Source organism: Rutilus rutilus (assembly GCF_951802725.1).
Source record: "Rutilus rutilus genome assembly, chromosome: 14".
Classification (NCBI taxonomy): Eukaryota; Metazoa; Chordata; class Actinopteri; order Cypriniformes; family Leuciscidae; genus Rutilus; species Rutilus rutilus.
The window spans coordinates 10,942,142-10,967,908 of record NC_140219.1 but is presented as its reverse complement, the minus strand read 5'-3'; the positions used below and the strand labels follow the sequence as shown (position 1 = coordinate 10,967,908).

At 37.7% G+C, this 25,767-nt stretch overlaps 1 protein-coding gene across 6 annotated transcripts in view; it reads right to left on the bottom strand.

The window, feature by feature from the left end:
- prom1a (prominin 1a) overlaps nt 1-25,767 on the bottom strand; it is a 61,199-nt gene that overhangs the window by 24,596 nt on the left and 10,836 nt on the right. For 3 of the 6 annotated variants that reach the window (XM_084430294.1, XM_084430296.1, XM_084430299.1), the window contains exons 2-4: nt 5,153-5,211; nt 3,951-3,977; nt 1,054-1,259 (exon numbers count right to left, since the gene is read on the bottom strand). In XM_084430294.1, coding sequence (XP_084286420.1) covers nt 1,054-1,259; nt 3,951-3,977; nt 5,153-5,211 — 292 coding nt within the window. The remainder of the gene's footprint in view (nt 1-1,053; nt 1,260-3,950; nt 3,978-5,152; nt 5,212-25,767) is intronic. The other 3 variants (XM_084430297.1, XM_084430295.1, XM_084430298.1) reach the window with 1 other exon arrangement.

Below are 25,767 nucleotides of genomic sequence, written 5' to 3'. Positions count from 1 at the left end.
CCAACATTTTGAATTTTTTGAACAAGATAGCAAAGCTGCGCGCATAGGATTGTGGGTGATTTGAGAGCGCGAAGAGCACGAAGGCTACACATATGCATCCTTTCCTGTATATGGGATATTTTTCGAACGAAGGACTCAGTCCTTGGTGGAAATTCCGAGGATCCTCGACATTGGAACAGTCCTTTGACGGATGTCGATGACGTAGCATCCTCGAAATTCTGGCTTCCGAGGATCCTTCCTTGACATTGAGAAACGCCTACAGAGTCCAAAATTTTTGCACGTTAAAAAATAAATACAACCTCAATGTGTCAATCACGTTTACACACTGCCTCCGAAACTTCCGTCCGTCATAAAACAAAAAAAATTTGGATTGGGTCAGATTTGCTGTGTTTTTCACATCCATAGCAAGCATTTTGAGAGGTGTTTTGACAATTCAGAGCTACCGAATGACAAATACAAAAAAACAGCCGTCTACTACATACATAGTTAGCTGCCTTTTAAGTGGCACCTCATACATGACAAATTTGTAAGGTTTGCACAATTAGAGACATAACTGATTTCAATAGAGCTTGATGTTAGCATGTTGCTAAATTAAGAACATGACACTCTAAAAATCATATGAATGCACAGCACAAACAAATATTTTGTAAAAATCATTTATTTAAAAAAATTGGCAACACTTTATTTTAAGGTGGCACAGTTACACGTTGCTGTAATAATATAGTTACACTATAGCAATAACAGTAAATTATATATAATTACAAGTAACTAACTCTAAATCAAACCCTAACCCTAACCGTAACCATGTAGTTAATTAATAATACTCAGTACTTACCTGAGTAATATATATGTGATGATTTGAATACAAATCTGCTCAAAAGAAGGCATCTTGGTAGACAGACCTTTTGGAACCTCCTTTGCCTTTTTGTGCATATGATACCTTAAAATACTGCCTATGTAGGCATCACACTAGGTTTTGAAACGGAAACTTACCGTGTTAAAGGTTACACATGCAAGCGCACCTGCGCATTCAGACAAACGCAAAAAACTTACGTGATAATGAAGGTGGTTGTGAGTAACAGTGTGGTCAGCAGTCCTCTAAGGCAGTCTGCGTTCTTCCGCTGTCTCTGGTGCATCTCTCCTCCGCAGTTATCACAGCATCGGCACAAACAAAAGAGAAGCCCCACCAGCGGCAGCAGCACGGTGAACAGCAGGCCCAGTGCCGCACACACCACAAAACCAATCTCATAATAAATCACCTGCACACAACACAAAGTTACACAGATTAGAAAGTCCAATAAATAAAATTGTTTTATTTTATTATTTGAGATAGTTTCCTCAATGCAGTATAAGCCTGATCCACAATGAATTTCAGGAAAATAAATCTCAGTTAAGTCTTGATTTGCATTAAGTTATATAGGTTTAAATTTTCAGATTAGTTCATCCACCACTAAAAGGAAGGAAAGAGTGTCGTGTGTGTATGTTTTAGAACTATAATTACACTAAATGAGTACTTCATATAGAGACATATTATTATATTATAATGTTATTATATTATTATTATTATGTTAAACTGTTTTTTAAAAGGAACATCAAGATATATCTAACAAGATACAAAATATTTTCACGGTTCATAATTTAAAAAAAAGGCAATGAGACAAGCAAACCATTTGCTAGACGAAGCTTTTTTCTAAGTGAAGCAAATATCCTTGTCTCAAAAGCCTTCCAAGGAAACTGCATTTTAAATGAGGGGAATTAAACCATGCAAAATTTCCATACTGTATGTAACATGATGGAATAATGTTAAACATTTTATCCATATGCTGCCATTGAATCCGTTTGCACGTCCCGAGGCATTATGGACACTTCTGAATGAGCAGGGCTCTCCTCAGGCTGGTCTGCGGATAAGCTTAATCGGCTGAATAAACCAGAGGCTTTGTCTGTCACCAATAGCCCTCGCTTCTCCTCAAGGGTAGAGCCTTTCCATATTTAAAATTCTCTAAAAGTGGTTTTAAAAGCTCATTTCCCCTCATGCCTATGTGGGTAAGAACTGAAAGTGTCGCTGGAAATTACACAAAAGCTTAGCCGCTAGACTATCAAGGGGGACTTCACAGATATAGCGCAACACCAGGGCATGAGTTTATTGACCGTTCTGACCCTCTGCTGAGCTTCTCTAGTATCAGCATATTCACGCTTCAGACTGGCTCATCTATGGATGTCATCCTCCCTGTTAGCGCAGCCGCACACCTCACTGGGTCATAGCTGAGCGAAAAACTGCAGACAGCAGATGAGGACATTTCTGTGTATCTGTGATTATCTTACCAATTACAGAGATGAAAGAGACATTTAATACCTGTGATTTTAATATAGGACTTCAATGAATTCAATTCAATTATATAGTTCAATTTAAAACTGTGTTAAAAGTGTGTAATGTTGATTTCGAGCTGAGGTGTAGCAGTTAGCGCATAGATATTTGGTACTTGTGATCCCAGCCTGTGTTCCCCTGTCTTGAGTGAGGACTTTTGTGTTATTTCCTGTCTTGTGCCATGTGTTGTAGTTCTCCCCAGGTGTGGCTTGTTAGTTCCCTTGGTTAACCTCGTGTGTTCCCATGACAATTAGCCACTCCCCCTTGTTATCTTGTTAACTTTGTTTTCCCTTTGTGTATACAGTATATACCCCAGTGTTTCTCTTGTTCCTTGTCTAGCGTTGCCAATATACGGTTGTATCGTGTGCGTTTGTTGTAGCTTCTTGTTCATGTGCCTGCTGGATTTATCTCGTTCCTTGTTTCAATAAATGTTTACTGCACTTGGATCCAATGCCTTTTGTCTGCAGCAGCCACGTTACAGATAAATTGAATTCAGCTTGCAGCATCTTAGAAGAATTTTTTTTCAATATGCTGCTTTTTTATAGATTAGGAGTCTTTATCATAAATAATGGAGGCAGCAGGGCTCGATAGTGCGAGCATTTGCGACTAAACAGAGGTGTTTGCAAACTTTCAAATGTATTTAGGAGCATGTGTGCGAATGAAAAAAGTCCCTGCAGGTTCTTAGTTTAAATGCAATTTAACATCATAAAAAACTTAAATGGAAAAAAGCCTGATTATAACCTGAAAACTGATTATATTAAGAGGTCTTTAATTTGGGGATTATGAATTATTGTTTTTTCCTGTTTTTTAGCACACTAAACATTATCTGCCATTTAATTCAACGTAAACACTTCCTGTCAAAAGAAGGAAAGACTAAAAAATGTATATTTAACTTGTATTAAATATAAAATAACACATTAAATGTTAAATATATTTGCACATTTCACACATAAATAATTACATAATTATTAAATACAGTTTGAAGTAGAAATATTCAAAATCTAGTGTGCTTTTTGTATAAATTAAATATTTTTGTTTGCAAATCATTTGCTATCCATTAAGTGGAATATTAAACAGCTCTAATTTGTTTTTCTTTAATTTGGGTGTCACAATTTTCTCTAACTTTCTGTCTCCTTTCTATTGCACCTGTACTTTAAATAACATTAAAAACATAATTGCCAGAAAATATTAGTTCTGCTTTTTTCCCATAAATACCTGCAATGACATTGACAACGAAACTGTTGTCATGTCACCATCAATGTCCCAATGTGTAGCGAGCCAGGGCCCTTACTGTCCTTACCAGTGCCTGAATATGTGTCCACGATATACTGATTCAAGAGCTAGGAAGCTAGGGAGCTGATTGAGACACTATGTCTATTACAATTTTTTTTATCTACCTAATGTTGCGTTATGGATGACACAACCACAATCAAAATTAGACCATAAAGTTACACTGAAACAAACTTGTGAACAGCATGAGTACAGGGGCTGGGTTCTGTAAGGGTTAGGAGGAACTAAGGGATGAGGGTGGTCAGACTTGGGTCCGGTTTGGCCCTTAACACGACTAGCAGGACACACACATTACCTGTAGCGTCAGAACAATGTTTTCTGGCTGGGAGGTGCCAGATGATGAGGCATGCAGAACAGCAAAAAATAGAAAAAAAAAAATACAGAACAGATGGTAAGCCAAATCAAATAAACAGTCGAACAAAAAGGCAAATAAAATCACTTAAGAACTAGGAAGAACACTTGTCATCTGTAATGGGAACCAGACCCATTTTGACAGTCCCAGGGATTGAGTGAACCATTGATTTGGCCGACTGTCAAATCCATATCCAGCTTTCCATATTCTTAAGTGTTACAAGAGCAAAACAGAGCAAAACTGAAAAGTGAAGCGTTATTATAGGTTAATTGGCTGATGTTTGACAATTTTGAGATAATCGTTCTTCAGCCTTATAAAATGTCACTAAATACTTTGTAAAGACATGCTCATTTAAATTAAGGCCAAATTAATCATACATTTTAAGTGATTACCCTTGAATAAAAACCCTTCATTCACATTCTTCAGTGTCACGTGATCCTTTAGAAATCATTCTACAATGCTGATTTGGTGCTCAAGAAACATTTCTTCATATTATTGATGTTGGAAACAGTTGTGCTGCTTGATGAATTCAAAAGAACAGCATTTATATGACATTTTTCGAACAATGTAAAAGCCTTTAATGTAATTTTAAATCAGTTTAATGTGTCCTTGCTGGATATAAGTGTGAATAAAAAAAATTACTTTTAAAGGACAGCCATTATAATATATAATAATTGTAATATAATATAATATAGGCTGTTTGCTGAGAAATAAATGTGGTAAATTGAAGCACTTTGAGCACTATAATCGGGCTGTGCTTCTCCGGGATCATATTTCCTCTCAACAACACAGGAAATGTTGGCGAAACTGATTCATTAAGTTTTGCCCCATATGTTTGTTTGTTCCCAAGAGTAGGATGCTGAAACTTCAAAGCCAGAGCTGTTGTTTAATTAAACTCATTTTCGTTATTAAAAAGCAACAAATAGTTTCTTCCTCTATTTACTACAGGCTATAATGCCAAAAGCAATTAACAGCTCTTCCAGAATAAGAGCATAACAGGGGCGAAGCTCGCTCCGTGGCTTTCATACTCAATTAAAATATTGTTTCATAATAGATGCGTCGAGACAATGTCCCCACAACTTAACTTCGGTGGCGGAGCACGTAATGGCATGGAGGTTCAGGTAGGCACAGTCACATGCACTTACCTTCTGGTACTCGGATTGTATGGCTCCGAATTTATCCTTCGCCACTCTGATGACGAGATCTGCAATGACAGGGGAAAACAAAGTCAGCATGCTTCGGCCTCTTTCAGTGCCACCACGTCAGAACAGGTTACGTAATGTTATTTAGCATCCAGATGAAAAAAAAAAAAACACACCAACAATGAGCCTACTGTGGATGAGCGTAACCCTTCAGTACCGTTTCATCGAGTGCTTAGCCCCCAGCTGCCCCCAGTGCCACAATCTTGAGAGAAAATATTAGCTGTCTTCATACAAACAGACATCACAAAATTTCCTCCGGGAGCATCTGAGTTTTGTATGACTGTGCTGATAAAATCTGCATTACAATGCATTAAAGATTTAGATTACAAGCAAAAGCAATGACAACTCATATTCAAATTACAGTGAAAAAACAGTGCTCTGTAACATTAAAATGTATGTGCAATCTGTGCAATGTATCCACAGACAGATACAAAGTTCAGGGGGAGGTGACAGACCACTTGTAAAAAACAAATGAATGGGAGAAATCTTAACACATAGTAAGTCAACTGTAAAAAAAGATTGCAGATTTTGTTTTTTTCTCCATTTCAGTAGACAGGAGATGTAGTATCACTCTAGATCCTGAAGGTTCAGGTTTTCCATTCCCATTGCACCATAGTCTAATAACCACCAGCATACAACATACAAATCACCTGGATACAACATCACATACAATAGAAGCAATGATGGCAAACATCCCAAAACACTGAAGGAACAGCCTCCAGTCCCACAGCTGTATGTAGACAATGAATCAGCACAGAGAGGGAAAATGTCTTCAACACGCCATTACAAATTAGATAGCAGAATATCAACAATGCAATGTGATGTAATATTTTAACGATACAGTAACTAAATTGGCCTTATAAAAATGAATGAATAAATGAGAAAAATGTTTGTCTTTGTAAAGTGTCATCAAAATGGAATAATTGGTAAGGCCTCTTCTTACTTTACAGACACTCCTCTGTACAGTATAGAGAGCATTTTTTCTCACCATCCAATCAATTCCCTGTGGAGTAAATTAAATCTCATCCAAAAAAAATGTCTCATTAAAAGTCCTGTTTCAATCGGAAACGCCACATTTGTAGTGGAACACATTTCTGTTAAAATTGAGTCTAAGGCTCATAGCATTAAAGTGGGTTGAAAACATCATAAGAAATGAGTGAGAGACAGAGAGGTACATCCTCCACTTGGTGCATTGCAGGGATTTTCAGTCTGCTACGAAGAGTAGCAAAGAGTCAATAAAGTATTACTAAAGCTATTTTTGAAATGCTCAGGGCTCTGAACAAAACAAATATGTTTTTTAATAATCTTCACTGTACCACCCTTGCCACCCTTAAAGTGACAACTTGACAAGTCTTTTTTTTTTTTTTTTTTTTCAATAATATGGGTCTAATAGTATGGAAGCTTGTTTCCGCCACTGAATAAAACATTTTAAAAGATAATTGCGACTTTTTATCTCACAATTGCGAGTTTACATCTCGCAATTCTGACTTTATTTCTCAGAATTGCGAGATATAAAGTCAGAATTGCATGAAATAAAGTCAGAATTCTGAGATATAAAGTCAGAATTCTGAGATATAAAGTCAGAATTGCGAGATATAAAGTCGCAATTGCGTCTTATAAAGTCAGAATTCTGACTTTTTTTCTCGCAATTGCGACTTTATATCACGCAATTCTGACTTTATATCTCAGAATTCTGACTTTATATCACGCAATTCTGACTTTATAACACATAATTGCGAGTTTATATCTCGCAATTCCGACATCTTTTCTCAGAATTGTGAGATATAAAGTCCAATTCTAAGGGGGAAAAAAAGACGGACTTTTATTTATTTTTTTTACCTTAGAATAGTTTATATCTCACAATTCTGACTTTATAACACGCAATTGCGACTTTATATCATGCAATTCTGACTTTATATCTCCCAATTGCGTGATATAAAGTCAGAATTGCGAGATATAAAGTCAGAATTGCGTGAAATAAAGTCACAATTGCGTGATATAAAGTCAGAATTCTGAGATATAAAGTCAGAATTGCGTGATATAAAGTCGCAATTGCGAGAAAAAAAGTCAGAATTCTGACTTTATAACACGCAATTGTGACTTTATTTCACGCAATTGTGACTTTATATCTCGCAATTCTGACTTTAAAACACGCAATTGCGACTTTATTTTACGCAATTCTGACTTTATATCTCGCAATTCTGTAAAATAAAGTCAGAATTGCGAGATGTAAACTCGCAATTGTGAGATAAAAAGTCGCAATGATCTTTTATTTTTTTTATTTTGTGGCGGAAACAAGCTTCCATATAATAGCCTTCATGCATTTTCTGTAAAACTTTAGAATACAGCTCCGTCATTAATGAATAACTACAGAGGAACAAACGAGCAACACAATATCAACACTCCAGAAGCTAAGATTAACTAACAAGAAACTGATTAATGAATTAGTAAGTAATAGTGCATAGTCGAATGTGGTAGTTCAGCTAATCAATAACTACTATTTTTCATTCCTCCCAGATGACTACTAAGAACTACTATATACAGGTTCATAATTAATATGAATAATGCATAATGTAGTTAATTTTTAAAGTGAAGGTAATGACAACCCACTAGTAATGTTAGTAGTTCTTAGTCACTGATTAGCTAACCTTATTCATCTGAGCACTATTACTTACTAATTTATCAAAAGTTTCTTTATAGTTAATAGTTGTAACTAGAATGTTAATAGTGTGTAACTCATTTGTTCCTTTGTAGTTATTCATTAATAACGGAACAGTATTCTAAAGTGTTACTGCATTTTCTACAGAGACCTCCAATGATTCCGGAAGGCCTACTCATCTTCAAAGTCAGACAGAAGCAGTAACGTTTAGGGGATCATAGCATGTGGCCATGAAAAAAACATCACCCGTCACTGCATTAGCCTGTCTAGCTATATTCTGCCGGTCCCTATAAGTCCCTGGTTAATTAGCATGACCTTAATTCAAGGAAAGAAATCTTCTTTAAAATCCCTTGGTACATGATTGCCTTACTTTTGCATCATACCCAACAATGAGGAATTAATTATACAGGAAGGAATGACTTTCTCAAAGAAAATTCTAACTCCTTAATAAGTGGCTCCCAGTCATCATGTCTAACTTCTTTTTTTACCTTGAAATAACCCTTGAAATAGCTTGATTAGCAGTTTTTTATATATTTCAGACTGAAACCTTCACACCTTGTGTAGCGAGCTTATTTCATGTATTATGAATGTTGTTCTGTTGGTATACCTTGGTTTGGCTTGTTGCTATTTTATCATGTGATCGATGTAACCTTATGACTTCTTATGTTAAGATGGCTCCTGCACTGAGTATTGTTTATTAAACATTAGGTGTGTTCGACTTCATACGGCGCTGCTCAGACCGATCGGCGAGAGTTGCCGCTTGCAGTCGGGGGTGGAATTGAAAACAGAGCCATCAAGTGAGCTAGTTTCTGCTTCCCGTAGTGACGCTCACGTGTGGTGTTTGGGTACTTTTTCAAAGATGAAATGGATTAGATGCAATACTTGTCAAATACACAGACGTTTCAGACGTTTTCATGAAGCATCAAAAACACTTTTCATGTACCGCTTAATACAGCGCCAAAGTTCAACATAAGCCTATATACTATTTCAATACCAAAGTGGGTCTATACATTTTTATCAGTGCTATTGTGATAAACATGACACAATATAACATTATGGTTGCATCAAAAGAGTTAACACGAAATAAGCACGAAATAAACACGAAACGCACGTCATCGTTGTCATCGGTAAATCTGGCCAATCGTGGGACAGCTGTGTGTCATAATCAGAGATTGTGCAACCGTTCTAGAGAGCTTGAAACGTTCTCGTGGTACTTTGATGCCATACATCACAGTGATGTGGAATCGGCGCTGTCTCAAAGTGGACAAAATTTTAACCGGCATGCACTGCTTCAAGCCAGACGCCGATTTGAATTTTTTTTCATTAAAGTAGTGTTTTTTTTCTCGGAATTGTTGGTTAGAATGTAGCATTTTAGAGGTGCAGTGAGTCCCTGGTTATTCTTCAGACTGAAACCTTTAGACACAATTTGATAATATATGATAATGGTAGTGAGTGGCTGGTGGTATTAGGGAAATAATATATAATACCATAATAAATATAATAACAAATACACAACAACAGTAAATACAATTAATAATTAAAATAAAAAATATAAAAAATATGATAGAGAGACAGATAAGCCATAGCTAGATAGATAGATAGACAGACAGACAGATAGATAGATATTCATGTAGTCTTTAAATTTAAAATGTATTTGTCAAGTCAATGCAATATATTCATGTTGCAGGAAGTCCTGCAGGTAAAATCAGCTGATGATTGCACATTTTTGTCTTAAATATCATAGTGTAAGTAGGCTGTGTACTACAATATTTTATGTTGGTCAAGCATTTCATCAAAATTTACCAAGAAAAAAGCATTTTCATTTCATAATATCACCACGCAGACAGAGAACGAGAGAGTTCAGTGGTCTGTGGGCAGATTGGAATCAGTGGGGCATGGTCCTCCAGCTGTCTCTTCCAGAAAACTACAATTCTCAGCAAAAGGAGAGGACAAAAAGGATGAAGATTGCTGAAGAGGAGAAAAAGAAGATCAGTGTAGAGAGGTGGAACAGAAGGAGTGTAGAGGAGAGAGATTAGAAAAGAGAGGTGAGAGGTTGAAGCATGTCTCTTCTTATCCTTTACCGATCGATCGGGCTGTCACATACTGTACACATACTCACGCACAAACGCACAAGCAAACACACACTCAGAAATGTACAGAAGCATATACTTTATCATCCAGCCACTATCTGAAAACACCCTACAATCTCTTGCATTTCCAAATGCTATCCACCAAGCCAGCTGACTTCTTAGGGTGCGTGCACTGACAGCGATTTGCAGTGACAAAGCAACTGGAAGTCATTTGTTTTCAATGAGAGAGGGCGATTTGAGGTGACATGACTGGCAGACACTGATGTGGACATGACTAGGTTAAGCAGAGTTCAACTTTACGCGATGCACCGACTACAAATGCATTTAAACGTTTATAAATTCATCTTGTCAGGTGCTTTAATGTAATTGTAGCCACCTGAATAGCTACTTCTTAATGGCAACTTTTTACTTTACTTCAGTGTCTACCCTCCATCAATCCCACCCCGCAGCAGCACTCAGTCAGTGTCCAGAAACTTCAAAAAGGCTAAACAAACTGTGCTGGCAGTTTCTCAGGCCTCAGGTCTATTTCTGGTCCTCTGTGAGTACATCTTCTCGTTCCTCTCTCTCTCTGACCTGTTTTGATTGGCTGTGCTTCCATTCATCTCACAGGAAGTAAACAGACTATACAGAGCTCAGCAGTAAACAAAAGAGGGGCCGAAGGTGCTGAGTGACTCAAAATACCAGCGCACAGACACACACCTCAGTGGGCGCTTTATTTCTAGGGGGTTACTTGTGGTTCCCTGAGGTGATGATATACGCCTGTTACCTTTTGATAAATATGTACACTACCAAAAATGTTTGTGTTCAGTATTCAGCAAGTGACAGTAAAGGCATTTATAATGTTACAAAAGTTTCCACAAAAAAACACAACGTTTTTGAACGTTATTCACAATGAGAAATGTTTCTTGAGCACAAAATCGGATGCTTTTTGAAGGATCATGTGACGTCATTGAAATATGAAAATGAAAATGATGGGTACATATTATGACAGAATTTTTACGACCCTGTCCGTCAAAATGACAGACAGTGAGAAAAGTCTAACGTTGCTCTGAATGTAGTTTTGTTACTAACAAAATATCATGTGGTAGAGAATGAACATCTGAGCATGTCTTTGCATGTACATGACTGTTTGTTCACCTATTGGTATGCAATGTATGCCACAGTCCTCTTGTGACACAAATCCCTGCACATCATAATCACGTTTAATAAGCCATAATCAAAATGTTTGCTTCACAGCTCCCTTCCTCTTTCTCTCTGTTAAGCTTGTTTAGACTCTTTAGCAAGGAGTTGTTTGTAGCAGTGGTTCTCTTTTAAAAAAAAAAAACCTTAAATTTATTGATTTACAAAATGTATAATTTATAATTAAATATATATTTTATTGATTTAATTGAAAAAAGGGCTTTAAAATGTATAAACAAATATATAATAGAATAGCCTATAATATATTAAAAAATATAATAATAAATGTGATTATTTTTGTCAGTGGAACACAAAAACAGATGGAAAAGGAATAATTGTTTTTATAAAGTATAAAGTACCTATGTGATTTGTACTTATTTTGAGTATTCTGAAGCCATTCGACAGCTCTGTGTCAGGAAAAGAGGCTTTATAAACATAAGAGCAACAGTGAGCTCGCTATAGAGAAATAAGGAGGACAATGCAGCACATTTGAATTTAAGGAAGTGCCACTTTGAGAACCACTTGATTATAGATACATTTTTGTCCTGGATAAAATGTGGCACCTTGTGGTACATTAAAAAATCTAATCTTGTAACGGCACGCATCACGTTCTTTCATCAGGGGAAACTTCTCTTTGATTCAGCCATTTTGTATCCATCCTCCACGGCACTCGTTCCTTCCTCCTCTCATCCTCCCAGCAGGACGCACTCTCACACGACTTTGCTTTTGAGACGTTTCTCTGCTAGTGCAGAAGAGAGAAAGAGATTTTCTCAGAAGTACGCTACTCTTTTTTTAAAAGTTAAGAACCCCACCATATCTTCATAAATATTTCATCATGAAATCTCCTCAAGGTGGCTGTGGAGATAAGCCTTGAATACATTTGTAAGCCACATCACCTCACATTATCATGGCACGCCAGAGACGTGAAACTCTTTTACATCTCTTCTGTTACACCTAAGACTAATATCTGTCAAGAGAAAGAAAGTGATTACAAATGCCCTTTCAGGGCACAAGTCTTCTGAAATGTGCCAAGCAATCGCTGAGATGACAATCTTGTGCCAAGAACGTACTGTAAATTTTATATGCTAGTTCTGCTAATGTTTAAATTATTATCTAGCTGAAAGCAGACACTAAATATTAACTAAACTCTCTTACTCGAAGACTGTCAGTGCATTTGAAAAACAAAAACAAAACAGCAATTAGTAGAGAGGTCAGGGTGAAGTAACCCATGCCAAAAAGTCCCTTTAAGGGGACATAATATCCTCTGGCAGCTATTATATAGGCAACATGTAAAGTTATGTAAAATATATGTAAAAAAAAAGGTGGCAAATAAAGTTAAATTCGATTTGCAGAATTTTAAACAAGTTAGGCCATTTCTTGACACCAAAGCTGCCAAGTTGTTCTTACATACAATGATTTTTTTCACATATTAAGTATTGTTTTACAAATTGGTCATTAACTAGCATACCTACTCTTTAAAAGCATTGAATCTCTATTTAAGAAAGCCATAAAAACTTTTGTCATTTCACCATTGCGATATTTTAGCGAGACATACATTTTTAAGCTTTGACAATTTCAAATGTTTCAAATATGCTTGTTTGCTATATAAGTGTTACATAATCTTGCCCCCCTTAAAACAGTGGCTCCTAGAAAACCAGAGATGTACTCACTTATCTGTCACACATTTATCACCCATACACTTTCACTGTTAAATTAAATGCAGTATAGAGGTGGATGAACAATGTCTTTGTCATCATGTATTTCTGTTTTGTTTTGTTTGTTTGTTTTGTCAATGTATATTGTTGTCAATGTATACAATATTGTTTTGTTATAGTGAATGAATGCTGTATGATTGTTGGCTGTCTTTATGTTAGTCTTATGTTAAGACTAACATAAAGGGACTGCAGAAGAAAAGTAGTTATTTTTACTAATTCTGGCATATTTACATGGTGTATTTTTGTACAACAATGTTCATGAATATTCATGGTATATATATTTTTATATTTCATATATTTTAGGTTTCAGAAGGGTAACTATCTTAAATCAACTATCTAAAAACTTCTTCTATCTTAAATCTCAAAAACTACTGGCCAAGAATACATCAATAACATGTCAAGTCATGCTTGAAACACTTTCTTTAAAGGGACTATGTGTAGCTTTTTAGGTATTTTATTATCTAAAATCAATATTTTTATTAATAAATATGCCCTCAATGGTGTACAAATACCTATGCCAATGATCAGACTAATCCTCGTAAACGAAGAATTTATTATCTTTATATACATGGGACGGGTAGGTCCACGGAGGCTTCCATGTAGTTCCGCCATCTTGAAAAACTATAACAGCAGAGAGGGACAAAAAGTACTAGGCCAACGCGTTTCCACAACGCGTTTTCGTTCAGAACCAGCATCACGTGACTGAAGCCAGCAGAAGCGGAGGAGCAGAGCAGTGAGAGGCGCTTGTCACTGCCGCGGCAAGTTTAAAAGGATGCACTGCACTGTTATTCATACACCGTTCATTCATACATATGCTGAGTCACAGGATGAGTCCTCGTCGTCGAAAAAGTCCAAAATAGACCGTAAAAGGAAACGTGACCGGAGATTACAAAAACAAGGGTTAATGTCGGGATAGCTAATGCAGGAGAAAGCTTTCAAAAGAGACGCTGAAGTTGCCTGCTTTCTTCTCGACAGGTAAGTCAATGTTACGGTCTTAATTACAAGCTTTTTTTTCATTGCTTGGTTGTGTACTTTATTATATAGACAGTAGAACATTTATAGTTAAAAGGCTCTTTGATGAATAGCAGCTATTGAGTAAAGTAACGTTAGAGAAGGCTCTGATGATGATGATATCTAACAATGCACGTACTTCAAAAAATATAACGAGTAAAGCAGGCATTACTACTAATTACCATAGTTAATGTTTTTCACAGTCAGTAATTCATACTGTAACATTCTTTTTTTCGTTGTTTCAAGTTTCAGTTTGTTTTAAATAACAAACCTGTTCACCCGAAGAAAAACTCTAAGTGCTATTACAAGACATCCTGTCATAGCTTTTTAGTACATAACGGCTACCGTAGATGCAACGCGCATTTGAAAAAGTGAGGCGCTGGAGAGCATTATTCGTTTGAATGCAAAATACAATTTCACCACTAGATGGGAGAAATTCCTACACACAGTCCCTTTAAGCATACTGACCTAGGTTTGTCATTGCATGTCACATGACTGATCACGACGCGGCAAAAAACAACTACTATTTCATAATTTCATTCTTTTCCTCACATAAAGCTACCATATGACATATATCTATATTGTAAACGTACAAATCGTATTGACCACTTTTATGATACTATTAAGAAAATAACATGGTGTAGGAATAACATAACAGAGTAAATGATTTTCTGTTATGTGTATGTATGAATACTAATACATGTATTACATTTATTCCTTATTCCTGTGAACAGCTGTGCTGCTTAATATGCTTGTGGAAACCGTGATACATCCTTTTTTTAGGACTCTTTGATTAATAGAAAGTTAAAAAGGTTTGCCATTGAAACGCATAAATTCGAGTCACAAACCGCTCCAAATATGTCACAGGTTTCCATCTCTTCCAAATTTCAGTAGTTATGGCGTGAAAGCAGCAAAAGCTTGTTTTTTTGGTTCAGGAGAAACTGTAGAAGGTGGCTGCTGTTTCGGTTGCGGTGCTTGTTGACTAACGTCTGTCTAACTCAGCATAGCATGAAACATCTGCGCGAGGGAGGGTATTTAAAAACATACGTTGACAGGCAGTTAGGACATCCTTTCGTAGCCCTTGGAACGCGGTCTCTGATTGGACAAACATTTTATGGTCCTACATCTTCCAAAGACGATATAAATACATATAAATACATTTAGACCACTTAACTTAGACCCTGTTCCAAATGGCACCCTAAGCACCCGCGTTCTTTCTATCAGTATGCACTTTCGTGACGTAACGCTACTTAGACTGTCGGGAAGATGTCTGCTGTGGAGCTCGCTTCAGTGCGGGCTCGGTGCGCATCGAAGGCACATATTAACCGCAAAGGGGGCGCTCGCGAGCAACCTTCTGAAACCTAAAATGTCAAATGGGACAACCTCGGATGCCTCAATAGCCCCATGGTTAACGCGCCGACATATAGCGCAACTGCGCCTCCGGCGACCCGAGTTCGATTCCCAGCTCGAGGTCCTTTGCCGATCCCCTTCCCCTCTCTCTCCACCCCACGCTTTCCTGTCAAAATCTCTACTGTCCTATCAAATAAAGGCAGAAAAAGACCAAAAACATAACTTGCAAAAAAAAAAATTGGGACAACCTACGGTATCAAGGACTTAACGGACACGCGCACTCGGCAGCCATTGTAAGTCCACAAGACCGAAAGTGCCTATGAAGTGTGCCATTTGGGTAAGGGCCTTAGTGATCGCTTCAGGATGTGAAATGACTTTCAACCTTTCATAACAAAAAAAGTTTTTGAGGCAAATCACATACCCTGCCTTTAATTCCTGAACAATTTCTGAATATTTCATATTATCTTTTATCATCAAACATGACGTTAATCTGTGGAATAATCTTTTTAGAATGGGACTGATGGCAAGTCAATGCTAATAATGCACCAAATGTCTGCAAAGTCACCAAAGATTCCTGAGAGGCATTACTGTTATTACCAGGTTTACAGAGCTAACAGACGTCCAAGAGAACTGCATGAATAAGAGGATTATACTGTAAAAAAGTGCATATCAGAGAGATGCACTTCTAAGGGCGTTCTACATTTTGCTCTTGTATCCTATTTAGTGCGCCAAAAGCCTTAGGGAGATGCGCAGAGAGCGAGAGCTGCCAGACGTCTCTTCCAAACAAAGCTATCGGTGCTCAGCAACCAGACTGAGGCATAGCAGTTGGCTAAACATGCTGTAAGTACTATATTAAAACATTCATTCAAAATTCATTCAAAGATGAGTCTGCCTTTACTGAATGATGTGTCTTTATGGGTTTTGAGTCCTCATAAATACATCAAATTGAAGAAAAATACTACTAATTTAAAGTACATAAAAACTGATTAGATGACATACAATACCGTTCAAAAGTAAAAGGGCCAGTAAGATTTAAAAAAAGATAAATCTTTCAGGTGTTTCAGGTGCTGCACATTGCTGCACCTGAAACATTGCTGCACCTGAAACACCATAAAAGTTTCAGGTGCTGCACATTGCTGTTTGGTGTGGTATATGGGGTACAACGATAGTGGGTCCATTCTTTATCAATGGAAACCTCAAGGCCACTGGATATTTGAAATTGCTACATGATGATGTGTTTCCCTCTTTATGCACTGAAGCTGGCACGTTCCCTGAGTTTTTCCAGCAAGATGGTGCACCACCACAGGTGCCAGGTCCGAGCATTCCTAGATGAACAGTTTCCTGGAAAGTGGATTGGTCGTCGTGGGCCAGTTGAATGGCCCCCAAGGTCTCCCGATCTGACCCCCTTAGACTTTTATCTTTGGGGTCATCTGAAGGCAATTGTCTATGGTGTGAAGATACGAGATGTGCAGCACCTGAAACTACGGATACTGGATGCCTGTGCTGGCATTTCTCCTGCGGTGTTGCTATCAGTGTGTGAAGAGTGGGAGAACAGGGTTGCATTGACAATCCAACACAATGGGCAGCACATTGAACACATTTTATAAGTGGTCAGAAAATAACTCATGAACGAATAAAGTTACGTTGAAACCAAGCACACCATTGTTTTTCTTGTGACATTACCAATAAGTTTGATGTGTCATATGGCCCTCTTCCTATTGAAAAAACAAAAGTTGTATCCAAGATGGCCGACTTCTAAATGGCCACCATGGTCACCACCCATCTTGAGGAGTTTGCCCCCTCACATATACTAATGTGCCACAAACAGGACTTTAATATCACCAACCATTCCCATGTTATTACGGTGTATCCATATAAATGGCCCACCCTGTATGTTAAAATAGAAAACAGTTTTTTAAAAACAAATTTTTAATTGCAATATTTCAAAACAGTAGGTTTTTTTACTGTATTTTTGATCAAATAAATGCAGCCTTAAGGCCTCATTATACTTCTGCGTCGGACCTACGCCGGAGCCTATACGCCGTAGGCAACGTGTTGGTTTTAATTTATACTTCTGTGTCGTTGTCCGCGTTGACGCGTACCTAGGGAGCGTGTGAAACCCCGAGGGAGGGGTTCTGGCAGACCAATCACAGCACTTGTGTCCACGTAGAATTGACGCGTTGTTACATTTTTGGAGAGGTGCACGTCAGGGTACGCCTTAGGGTACGCGCTACACACAGCCTACGACGTAGCTACGGCGGCAGTTCGACGCAGAAGCATAAAACAGGCTTTAGTGATAATAAGATTCTTCTTTCAAAACAGTAAAAAATCCTACCAATCCCAAATTTGTGCAATTCACTTGATTACCTTATAACACCAAGTTGGAAGCGTTAATTCTCAATCTTAAAATCGGAATTAAAAAAAGTTTTTGTTTGAAGCCTCTCAGCTTAAATATTTTTTTTTGTATTATTGCAACACTGTGGCTACATTCACACAACAACAAAACATGACTGCCACTCCTAGTAAATGTTAATCCGTTCTGTACAGTGTTCATAAGGTGACAACTGCATTCATCTTGTGACATTATATCGACACAGTGTGTGAACTGAACTACTACTTCTTAATAATGTAGTGATATAATTACCGCATATTACTGTCACAACTCAACTGACACTCTTTTGGACACTAACAGCTCACCTGAGATGTGTTTTTCTTTTCCTTGAGGTACTTGCAGTAAAAGCAAATCGCAGATATGGAGGTACATGTCTTGTCTCCTTTGCAAATTTTGATATGGTCTGTCTTGCTCTATTACAGTTGCTTCCTTCTGAGCCCTACGGTGTAGTGGTAACCTACATATTAGGTTGGAGTGAACAGCAGCTTACACAAAAGAGCTATAAACAAAATACTGTTTCATTAAAAATTGTCTAATTTTGTTAATTCACATAATATTAATTTGGTGAAACACAGCTTAACACCAAAGGTGTTTCTTGTTTATACACTACTCAAAAGTTTGGGGTTGGTAAGATTTTTGAGGATGTGTTCACACTTCGCTGGGTTTGTTTGGTCCAGACCCCAAAAAATCCCCCAAAACATTTAGTCCTGGTCCGCTTAGCGTTCACATTGGCATTTTTAACACCGAACCTAATGATACAGAACCTAAAGGCATAAGGATACGTTCACAACTTGATTGGTCGAACCCAACTGTGATGGGCAACATCATGACTATGACGAGAAAAAACGTTTTTGGTACGTTTACGTGTCTTTGGTCCGTGTTGCGCTCATATTTCATTCAAACTGCACCAGAGTTCGTTTGGAAGCGGATCGAGACCCATCTTTTCAGTGGTCTTGGTCTACTTGTTTGGTGCGCACCATGGTTCAGATGATAGCGTTCAAATTAACAGAATTTGTTCCACACCACAATTTTGCTATGGTTACCACTGTCAACCGTCACGAGTTCAGGAGTAACTCCTGTATTCTGTACCCAATCTGAAGTGTCAGACAAATGTCAGCGGCTAAGAAAACTTAGCTCATCTATCACATGATTCCATGTAAATACACAATTTGAATTCTGCCATCTTTGCATTCAGTTCCAGAAACAGTTTCTTTTAGCCAATCACTTTGGAGTCATACAACTTACATCATGACACCGCAGATTGGCTGATGGCACCACAAGAACAAGCTCAGTCCCAAACCCTTCACTAGCAACTATACTGAGCTGTGGCATACGAACATCTGTTGTTAGTGACTCCATTACGTGGAAAATCTTCAGTTGCAACTTTGTGACATTAGCCTGAGGTTTTTCACACAGTAGCTTTTGCACAGCAGAGATAATCAGATGTGTTCAGAATATTCTGAAGGCTTAATACCCTTGAGACGTCTGCTATCTATTTAACATGAGTGATCAAATGTGTCACTTCTCACCACCCAAATGCCATGAAGCCAATGCTCATGACTTTTCTCATCTACTCCCTGGTGCCTGGTTAGAGTCCCAGAGGGTTACAATCTGTACCTGAACATTAACAATAACAATCTGTTGAAGCACACATAAAGCAATAAGGCTCCTCTGTAACTAAGGAGTCAGTTACCAAGAAAGAGGAACCCAGTGTCACAACCAGAAAGAATGAATAGGAAAAGGAAGAAGAAGAGGAAGAAACTAATAGAAAAAAGAAAGTGAGGGTGGTACAAAATGTACAGGTCTCTCTTTCAAGCCCAGCATTAATAAAAACGGAATTAAATGAGCGAGTTCAAGCCGCAGTTGGAAACAACACCAATCTCTTCACAGCATCTACAGGCTTGCACTGCAACACAGAAGGTCTTTTTAGATAAATATACAAAGAGCAATTTGAGTTGCCCTGTATTCTGATACTCACTGAGGAAGGTTATTTTGTGCATGTGTATGTGAAATGAGTATGTACATGCATGATATATAATATCCTCACATTATCCCTGCTTTTGTCAGTTGCAGTGAAAAGGTAACAATATGTTCTCTGTAGACAAAATAAAGCCTTCCACAAACATTCAAAATACACATACATGTACAGTGTTACAGTGCTCTATCAGTGTTTTCATCAGGAAATCAGCAAAAACTAATATATATATGCATGCATGATACATTGATTATTGGCCAATAAAGAATAAAATAAAATAAATCCCTAATAATTTAATAACACTGTTGTTACATGTAATCCTTAGCAAACCTCAAAATGAATATCTAGTTCTCATAGCTGTACATTCTAATAGTGTGATGCCTAAATGCACTTGATCGATTCTATTTTGAATTCATTTAGACAAAATAGTATAGAATTTTAATATTGGCCATTGAACGGTTTTCAGCCAGCATGAAACAGAAAATTAATTATTGACTTATTGGTATCGGCCAGAATTATAACATCAGTGCATAATTGGAAAAAAAGGTTCAAGGTTCTTCACACAATTTTAAAGAACACTTTATTCCAAAAAGGTTATATAGTTTGAGAAATGTCTTAAAAGGGTACTTCACTGCTGGTAAAAAGGGCTGCCTATACAGTAGAAAGGCAACATTTTTTGATATCGGTGCTACCTGACTAGAGAAAACAGAGAAAAAAGGCTGCTGTCTTCCCTTCTGCCAAATAGTAGGAAAACTTCAACACCCATAATGCACTGGGCATGTTGCCATCCGAGGCCACTCCCACTAGTCTGCTATGGATATGCTCACCAGAGTCAAATACTGCCTTGCTTTAGTAGGATATACTTATTAGCAAACTTTTAGTCATAATGGCGTCAACTTATATTGTTCCTGAGTGCAAGAGTTCAAAGAGTAAATGTTTATCGGGAGGGAGTTACTTTGGGTTTCCAATGAAGGATCCAGCGCATGGTAAGCAGTGGCTCAATGGAAAATCTTTTTTTCGCACCTGTGTTTCGCACCTGAAAGAACCCTATAAAGTTCTAGAACCTTTTCTTCTAATAATGTACAGTAGAAGTGAATAAACCTATACAGCAATTATTGGACTCTGAGTGACTACATTAATCCACCTTACTTCCTTGTGTGTGCTCCATTTCTTATTGCAACATATATCTCACTTGTTTACATCTACACAGAATCACTTTTTCAACTCCCCAGGAGACCTGAGGGACACTAACTGCCACTTCCTTGTGGTGAATTTTTATGAGAACAATGGCTTTTGGGTGGAAAGGAAAAACACTTGCTCAGAAAAGAAATAATACACACCATCCCTGGGCCATCTACTAATTAACGCACTGTACATGGTTTTTAACAGACATAACATCATGGTTTATGGCACAGATCCGCATAAGGAGATTCACACATTGCTGAGGACTTTGCTAAACTGGGCATTTGTGTTTCAGTTCACACACGAATAGGGTCCAAAACAAAAAGAAGGAAACTCTGTAAGTCTGGTTAAATGACATCTAGTTCCTCCACAAGCCTGTCAAAATGTATTTATATAAATATCAATGGCATTGAGAAATATTATAGAAACTACAGATTTATACTCAGTTCTATTCTGAGAACAATCAAAACCTCAAACTATAACTTACTATGCAAGCTTGAACTGTTGTCCTTACAAACTGTGCAATTCACGAGTCAGCAGACCAGACTATGTGGCCTACTTACAGTACATACTGTTTTGAAAAATGTACCAGTATTATTTTTAGGTCCACATTTAAGGTTAATGAATTAGGTTGCAGAAACTGATGGTGATCAAATATGATTATTTTTCTACACTCTTCATATAAAAATCCTTCACTGGATTGTGATGTTTTCCATTGGTAGTGTTTTGGATCAGAAAAATGTGTATATTCTTTTATGTTCAGGTTGAGACCTGTTTACTTTGTTCCTGTTTCCTGCCTGTCTGAGTTCTAATTGGTCTCCCTGATTGGTCATTCTGTTCAGCTGTTTCCTAATTAGATCTCTTTGTTTGTTCCATGTATTTAAGCCCTGAGATCTCCTTAGCTCTTGGTCCATTCTTGTTTGTGTAAGATGTTTTGTATTTCTCCACGTTCTCCAGAGTGTTTGTGATTAAAGACTGTTTATTTTAATTCTCCTTCATTGTGCGATTTATATTTGCAACCGTCACGTGACACTATCTGAGTCATAATCAGAAAACAGACTGTTCTGCCCGCGTTAAATAATTCAATCTTAAAGACACAGTGAAATGCCTTGATAAGTGTAATTTTCTTTACTACGCATTCCCAAAGCTATGGAATCTACACCCTCAGAAAAAAACAGCTCGTCACAGGGGAAGGGACCATCTTTGTACTTTATATACTCATAAAAAAATCATAGCAGTCCCTTAAAGGTGTATACTATTACTACTCTAAGGTACTAAAATGCACCTTTTAGGGGTAAGATAGGGTACAAAGTTGTCCTTTTAAAGGTACTGCCCCAGTGAAAAGCTGTTGTACCCCTAAAGGTACAATATTTGCACATTTTTTCTGACAGTATAATACTGGTCTATAGCTTTGCAGAAGTGTTAAAGGTAGGGTAGGCAAATGCGGAGAGGCTAGCAATAGCAAGTTAGCATTGAAAGCATGAGATCCCACCCTCCCTTCAGAGCGTCTCCAAAGCCACGCCTCCTTCAAATCACATGAATGCGCACAGCAGAGATGGGATGCGCCGATCCTATCGGTATCGGCTCCGATTCTCCCATTCTTTGCCGGATCGGGTATCGCGGTCAGACGAGACCCATCCAATTCGGATATTGTGAGTATACTATTCTGTGTTATTGTTAAGCCCCACAAAAGGCACAAAAACATTATAAAGCACCATAAAGTTTTCGTGCACTAAAAGTGTTCTGACACCATTCTATAGTATAATGTGAGCAAGAAATGAATATTTAAGTCATTAAATTCAATTTACTGAAAGACTGTTAAAAGAAAAGGCTCAATAAACTATTGAATAGATATACTGTATAATACACTACACATCAATATGTCTTTCCTTTGTGCTGTGAACTTATCAATGGGGACTCGAAGCGCTGCACGCTGTATTGGAGCCTTTCATATTATAATACTTTTGCGCAATGAAAGATTATTAATAGCCTTTCTTGTTCTGTCCTATCTATCATATGTTGCTGCCTCATTAAACAGATGCACTATACATTTAAAATATGTCTTAATTTTATAGTATATATGCTTGTTTTTCATTAATGTATTTTACAACCACACAAAGAGCAATGTGTTACATTTGACCAGATATAGTGCTACACTTATTGTCTCTTATTTGTTCCCCACTAAATAATGTTTTTTTTTTTCTCTCTAAATGTTCAGATTTTGTACAATTATTGTGCACTCCTGCTTTTTCTAGAGTAACTTTTACTGCTGAATTATCTACTAATCTAGTTTATAATAGATTTGTTGTTTTCTTGAAGTTGTCTGTATTTAGTAGATTGTGTTTAACACACAAAAGAGTGATTTTCAGTTCAAAACACAGAGTTATAGAAATTCTACTTGATTTAAAAAAAAAAAACTGCGCTGGTATCGGTCGATACTCAGAATTTTTGGTACCGGATCGGATCTGAAAAAAAATGGTATCGGTGCATCCCTACAGCAGAGTCTGCAAAGTGTCGATGTTTAATTACCTCATGTCTCAAACCACATATAACATTACAATAATAATGAACGTAAACAATTTAAGGAGCTCCTACTTGTACCACCTTACTACTGCAGATTAATTTCGGCATTGATAGTGTTGACAGAAACGCATTAATCCGAGTCTGAGGATATTAACTGCTCCGGGCAACGTCACGGGTTGCCATCTCGTAATTACGGTAACGACATGGCGTGAACGCAGCAGAAGCTCGTTGTTTTGGTTCAGGAGGAACTGTAAAGGGTGGCTGCTGTTTGTTTGTGGCGCTCGGTGACTGTGTCTACAACTCTGCATAGCCTCATGGAATGCGCTGATGACGTGTGATGTCTGCGCGAACAGGTGCTTGGAAGGTATGAAAATACATATGTTGACGGGCAGGTAGGACATCTTATGTAATGACTGGACGAAATTTGTTTTGGTCCTGCGACTTCCACAGAAGACAAATGTACATGTTTTAATGTTTAGACCTATGCTATGAGGATGTGAAGAGAGTTTCAACTTATAAAACACTTACCTTTAATTTGCCATGACAACAATTGGGACTCTCTCTCTCTCTCTTTGGACACAGAATAAACACAATCCCTGCTTAATATCAGCTTACTGATCATGGCAAAGCTGATATAAAGATAAATAAGGGTCATGGAGGTGTTACTGATTAATACTGATTAGCATATTTTTGCCTTTGTTTGTGTGTCCACAGTGGCTTTCCCTGATCTACTACTTTGGGATGAATTAATTGCACAATTCTGACGTGCAAAACCACTCTTCTGTCCCTGTTTTTTTCCATGTATTGATTCTAAAGAAGCACAAATTTTCTTCATGCGAACATTTGCTTGCTGTTACAACGGCACAGTTTAAAAAAATCAAAATGAAGAGCGATATTCAACTGACATATACAGCTGAAACAGCCTCAAGGCAATAAATGTTGCAAAGAGGCTAATTTCAGCTGGGAAATGCTAGCGAGTCACGTGACAACGCAATTACGTGCAATCTCCCTCTTGCGCTGTGAATTTATGGTAAGCATATAAGCAAGGGCATACATTTTAATGAGGAAACATCAGCATCTGTAGTATTTGTACATTATACTCTTAATGCATGTTTTTTTTTTTAACTACAGCCCACATGGGATGAAGCAGTGCTAAATTAGATCAAAGCTAGAGGAAAGGATGAATATATGTGTGAATATTTGGATTCAGATTGTATCTGTGTGGGCCAAGTTTTACCTACAAAACCCACAAAGACATTCAAACCTGAACCATCCTTTTGGGAAGCAGCCAACAGAATAGGAAAACAACTTAAAGATGCACTACCATTAAAAATTTTGTGGTAAGATTAAAAAAGAAAACACTTTTATTCAGCAATTAAATTGATCAAGAGTGGGAGTTTTAATAGTCACTTATAATGTTACAAAAGAGGGTACTCCTTTTTTTGTATCACGTATGCTCATTTTTGCTTTTCTTTCTCATTATTATACACCATGATCGCTCTCACTTACAGTCTATATAATCCTATCAGCCATCTCACTCTGCCCATGAATAACCCCTCTGGATTTTCCCAGAAGGCCTAGTGACGTAGCTTTAGAGCCACCCTCTCCTCTATTCCCAGCTGGGATGCCCTCTCACCCTTTCAGAAGCACTACAACTCCCTGACCTCATGTTCATGACATTCTAGTGTTACCTAGAAATGTCCTAGTATGCTTACATTCTGTTAACCAGTTATCTAAGGCCACTTTGCAGGCGTCACCTCATAAAGAGGATTTCTTGACTTGGTTTTGATTAAAGTGGTCATATGATGAGGAATATTGGGTGTATCACGCCTATTCGGTGATCAGATAATTGATATTTCTTAGCTAAACTAGAAAAAAGAACAAAAATAAGAGTAAAACGTGAAAAAAAAGTGAAACGAAATGTGAAATGTATGAAAATCCAAACTTTTGGCTGTATGTAGTACCTACTTTTCTACATATGCTTCTGAAAATCCCAATATTAAAAAAGAGCAGCTGAACTTTCAGCTGGGGATTGCTCATTACATGTGACAGTATCAAAACTTGCTAAAAATTAATTAAACTTGTTGTTAGGATAAAACGTACTTGGTTACCTAATGTAACCTCGGTTCTCTCTAGAAGAGGGAACGAGTATTGCGTAAGTTGCTTACGCTACGGGAAAGTCATCTTTTCTCGAGATATGAAGCCAGAAAATAATCCTTAATTTTTTTATTTATTGTCAACGCAGTGCAGCAGCTAGCAGACCTAGAGCGGCTGTCTAGCACGCTCATTGGCTGCCGTGCGGCAACTGCAGCAGCCAACCACTGAGCCCCGCGTGACGTCACGCCCAATTGAGGGCGCTTACACGTCAGAGCCCGCCAGAATGAGCGTGGCTTTAGTGTATATAAGGACGGGCTCGGGTGCTGCTTCCCTGGTTTTCATTCGACTGAGCGAAATCAGCTCAAGGCGCGAGCACGGCAGGTTA